The sequence below is a fragment of the Lathyrus oleraceus genome, chromosome 4 (assembly GCF_024323335.1).
Source record: "Lathyrus oleraceus cultivar Zhongwan6 chromosome 4, CAAS_Psat_ZW6_1.0, whole genome shotgun sequence".
NCBI classification, from domain to species: Eukaryota; Viridiplantae; Streptophyta; class Magnoliopsida; order Fabales; family Fabaceae; genus Lathyrus; species Lathyrus oleraceus.
In genome coordinates this window covers 221,532,018-221,537,465 of record NC_066582.1, presented here as the reverse complement: position 1 = coordinate 221,537,465, position 5,448 = coordinate 221,532,018, and the positions used below count along the sequence as shown (strand labels likewise).

The window sequence follows — 5,448 nt, the reverse complement described above, 5'->3', positions numbered from 1 at the left end:
ATTCCTGAGCATTTCAGAATCTCTCTTCTCCCTCTCATTATCTTCATCTCGTATATTTTTTCTTTTCTGTTTTTTTAGTGACTATTCGTGCCATCTACTATTGGATTCTTTCCAGATACTGCAAGTGGTTTCAACATCATCTGAAGGTGTATTTTTTCAAATGATTCATTATAATGCAAGTGATAATCGTTAAATTGAACGAGCTATTTTATCCTGGAGACGTCGTCGAAACTCGAATGCATTACATAATTATTGGTAATACGGCGAAACGTTTTAAAGAAAGCGACCAATCTAATACGCGACTCGTCTCGATAATTTTCTTTGTGATAAATTTTTCAAACCCGAAAACAACATAACGCTACCGTAATCACCATCATAGTCATAGTCATTATAATTGCTGGGAATACCTCTACCATAACTGAATCCTCCCTATATGTTATTATGTGTAACAAACTCCAGGGAAGAAACCCCCATCCACCACTTAGGCCGAATTCTCGTAGAACAACGCCCCGTCCACCACCTAGGCTGAACTCCGGTGGAACAAAACTCCGTTCACTTTCACAGCCAGCAGCTTGAACTTCTGGAAGGCCACGACCGACGCTTCCTTTGTATAGGCTTCCACGTTCGTCATTGATACGGTGTAGAGAAAATATTGTGATGCATTATTATGAATACATACGCTTCTTTTATACCAAAAAGTACAATTATTTAACTTCTTAATTTCAAGAGAGATATAAAGAAAAGAAAAGAAATACAAATTTATAATAATAAGAAAATGAAATAATATATTATATTTAAAAATAAAAATAAAACTCTTAAAAATGGATTGATTGTTCTTGAGTCTTACGGGGGAGTGTAAGACCAACAAGTGCAACATCTACAATCAAGACCAATATATTTGTTGTTAATATTGCTATTAATTTGTTTAGAACGAATTTGAAAATTTTCAACCAAAGTCTAGCCATGGTTCTAGTTGTATTTATTGTATACCTTCCCTAATGTAAATCAAACAATGTATTGAGCAATTTTGTGTTCATACAATATGCAGCAGATATTCAAACCTTTTCCACACACATTTTTACAAAACCATATTATTATATATAACCTCAAAACATCAAGCAAACATTCATATTCATATATAATACTACAAATGGAGCAAAGATAACCCCTTTCTATGTGTATTTAATTTTCAAATACACATATCCCAATGTCACAATCTAAGCTTGTACTTAAAAATGAGCTTAACTTTATCTCTTCATCACTACTACTTTGAAGTAGCAACAATGACATGTCTGAGCTTGTTTCATGTCTATGATCTTCTTGACTCAACTGAGAAGCTACAAACTTGTCAAGATCCCTCCAATCAGTCACTTTCTCAGTTTTGTTGATGCTGGATAATAATCCAATTTGAACATCATTATTGTTAACATTATTTTCTGATTCTATTGACATTGAAATTTGTCTCTTTGCTAATGGCAAAGAGAGACTTTCTAACTGAGGAAGAGGTAGCAGTTGTTGTGAATGCATGAAGATTAAGTTATCTTCTTCTATATCTTGCTTGTACATGAAAGTTTGAGATGAAAGTCTCTGAGGTTGCATTGAGATGATGCCACTTGTTTGTTCCATATCATATAAGTTGTTTGGTTCCCATCTTTCATTAGTCTTTGTTTGGACATTGGTTTTCTTCTTGAATGCTTTGCACACAACCCAACCTTCCTCCTGTAAAGCCACACTCAATTTAATTAAGTTTGAAAGCTAATTATAATGATGTTTTGTGAAATGGTCAAGGAAAGAAGAGACTTGAATTTAGAGACTACATAAGGTAGAGTCATTTTTTTGACTTGAATATGACATTCATCAACAATTCATGATGTTTTGAATGTGAAAAGGTGAAAGTTCTTGTTCATCTTTTTATGCGTGTGTTCACTTTTAGCTTTTGTGAAAATTCAATCTTTTTTGGTACCTAGCGTAAGTCAATCATTTAATTAAGTCAAACAAACTGAAATACAATCAGCTAATAAAGTCATCATCTAATATAATGATAAATGATCCGATACCGCAAAAACAGCTGTGACAAATTGTATATATTCTCCACCTCAAAGACCACAATCAATGTTGCAACAACATCTGTACCGACCAGAATTTCAAAAGTTTTTATGTGATTGCAACGCAACCACGACCATTATTTAAAACTTGAATATTGATATTAGAATGAAATAGCAAGTTTCTTACATGTTCTTTGAGAAAAAAAGTTGTACTCTCTATAAAACGAGTTTAGGGGAGTAATCATGAACTTAATTATAGTACTAAACGATAACATGAGAAAATGACGTATAGTGAGAAAGAATTACTATTGGAAGTTGAAACCCTTTAACACTAATTAACATAAAGTAACAATGCTCATTAAAAGTCACTAATCAAGTTTGAACTTTAATTAACTCCTTAAACTCAACATAAAATATATGGTATGTATATGATTATGAACTATATAATATATTTTATACTATATAGAAATATGTTTAAGAATTAAGATAATTATAAACTTGCCTGTGGAGGTGCATTTTCTACAGTTTCAAGCCTATACTCATGCATGATCCAATCAGTTTTCTGTCCATTCGGAGCTCTTCCTTTGTAGAAAACAAGTGTCTTCCTCATTCCAATAAGCTTTGTTCGTTCATACACTGACTTATCTCTTCCTGTTGCTTTCCAGAACCCCGCCATCGTAGCTCGGTTCGTCCTCGTCCCCGTCGGATACTTCTTATCTTTGTGACTAAAAAAATACCATTCATGCTGCTCCTCATTCCCAATTCTACACATATCTGTATTCAAAGATCTAAAACCTTTCAATATATACTTTTTAACATGGACAAAAAAAACTTAACCCTAATAAAACCCTAATCAAGAATTTTGTTGAACAGGTATAATCTTGTGCATTACTATGATATATACAAGGTTTTAGAAAATTTGAACACTATATATATTGTGTGAAAAACTTACTAAATTATATATATATATACCTTGGAGATCCCATGGTTCGATACGATATAGATCGATTTCTTTGATAACATCAAGATCAATCTTGTGAGAAGCAACTTTCTTTCTAAGATAATAACCAACCAGCTCTCCGTCGGTCGGATGAAACCGAAATCCAGGTGGGACGCAAGAATCCATCATATAAATGACTGATAATATTGCTGCATCAAATTCACCACCACGACGCCATTAATATAGTTTCATCATCATGTATGAATTATAAGAGTGTGAAGAGTGTGAAAATGTATGTAGATATAGGTGAGAGATAAAGAAGATATAGAGAGTGTGAAGAGAAGCTAAGAGATAATTAATATTCAAGTGAAGCAAAAAGCTAAAAAGGCAAAAACTCCAACAAAAAAGAAATCATAATAAAAGCATAGTGAAAAAGGTGGCAAGTGTAATGAGAGATATTTAAAAATGGAAAAAAATATATATATAAGCGCGTGTGAATAAACAAAAAGGAATTATTTGAGAAACAATGATTTTCTTCTATGGGTTGGGTTATTAAAAGATAGGTAGAGAGAACAAAATTATGAGTTTGGTTATTTATTTTTTTGGGTGAAAAACATGAGGAAATGGAGGTTATAGATGTGTAGTGTTTGTGAAGGTTCTAAGATGAAACGGACAGGTAGAGTCTTGTTTTAATGATGCTGTCTTGTGTTGGTGAATGGAAGGAATGATTCATCAAGAACGGGGTTACCTAAACCACGTTATTGTTAATAATTATGCATTTTCATAAACAATCATCAAGATTACATTAGTCAATTAATGTATGTGATTAAAATTTCTTAAGAAATGTTTGGTTAAAAATGTGGAGAGGGCGTGGTGTAGGTGGGATGACGTAATCAGAATAGGGGCACGCGTACGGGAAAGGGTTTTGAGAGGGAACAAAAAGAAGGAATAAAAGTGAAGAAAAAGTTGAGGATGGATGGATAGAAAACATGGTACTGTTTTGTGAGCCATTAACTAAAGTTTGTGTCTCATTCAGGAACCTGGGACTCTGACTCTACTGTCTCTTTGTCTAGAATTTTCATGGCAATTTCACGCTCTTTAATTTCTTCACCCTAGCCTAACCTAACCTGCATATTGTTTCTACTTTCTTATATGAAGACATGATGGTTGAATTGAATGAAGGTTTTAACAGGAGAGGGAGAGTGTATAGTACAAGAGTAGTTTAAATATTTAAGTTAGAGGATTTGACTTCAAATTATTTTTGCTTCTTATAACATGATAAAACTTGTAATTAGATTCAAATGTGTAGTTTAAATATTTAAGTTAGAGGATTTAACTTTAAAATGTTTTATTTTCAACAGATAAATTTAACATATTAATTTATAAATGAGTGACATATATTTAAAGTTTTTATTTATTTTAATTTTTTGAAGGAGAAAATGCTTCTACTAACTATTGTATTTCTCAAATGAGAAGTCACTTCTATTAGCTTTAAAGAAGTTTTATACTTCAGATTCAATGTTTTATATTTTATATATAGCAAATGTTCCCCCTTAAATATTAATTTTTGAATGAGCTTTAGAATTAATATTTAAAAAAAATTAGGTAAAATTTATGTTCTCTTTAATTTCTTTCTGGTGACTCGTCGTTGCTAAATTTTAAAATTTTGGAGACATTTTATCATATGTAATGACTCCACGTATATTTGTATGTGCCCTATACATTGGGATAACGCTTTGAATTATTATTTTTATAAGTTGACACACTTCAAAATTTCATCTTATTGCAACTCTTTGAATATTTTCCTTGTGTACCATCACTTTGCATTTCTTAAAAAAAAAATTATCTTTCACCACATACAAGATGTTTTCTTCCAAAATATCTCCAATGAAAATTTTCAAAACCTTAAACGGATCTTCAAGATAAAGAAAAACATACAATTTGGAGATCTCAAGTATTCATCTCTTTCACTTTCAACCATAAGAGTTTGACATTTCTAGGTCATCTCCCGTCTTCAAAATCTTTGAAACACTTCGAATCATTCTTTCCAAACTAACATATGTATCTTCTTCTTGCCTTTAAAGCTTTCTGTTAGAAACCAAGGTAAATGAAGGTATATTTTTTGTTTTCATACTGTAACGGAATTCAGTTATTGCAATTGTTAGTTACAAGAGTGATGGCACCTTGTTACTTATAGGAGTAGCAACGTGGCCTACTATAGCTTGTGATTAGTACTCCTAGAGCTGACAGATGTCGGTATAATATACCTACTAGGCTAATATCTATTAATTACTCTAATACCCCCCACGCAAACTCAAGTAGAAGTGACAACCCTGAGTTTGTGCCTTAGAGAAATAAAATCGGTAGATGCAAGTGGTTTAGTGAGCACATTAGCCCACTGATCAGTGCCCGTGACATGAAGAACTTGCACCTGTTTGGCCATAACCTTTTCTCTGACAAAGA

At 32.3% G+C, this 5,448-nt stretch overlaps 1 protein-coding gene across 1 annotated transcript; it reads right to left on the bottom strand.

The window, feature by feature from the left end:
- Window positions 1-1,110: 1,110 nt before the first annotated feature.
- On the bottom strand, window positions 1,111-3,567 carry LOC127074654 (NAC domain-containing protein 37). Its single transcript, XM_051015991.1, has 3 exons — window positions 3,018-3,567; window positions 2,548-2,819; window positions 1,111-1,719 (listed from the first exon to the last, which is right to left on the bottom strand). Exons 1-3 carry the CDS (start codon window positions 3,172-3,174, stop codon window positions 1,183-1,185), a joined length of 966 nt encoding a protein of 321 aa, XP_050871948.1. The 5' UTR covers window positions 3,175-3,567; the 3' UTR covers window positions 1,111-1,182.
- Between the last annotated feature and the right edge of the window lie 1,881 nt (window positions 3,568-5,448).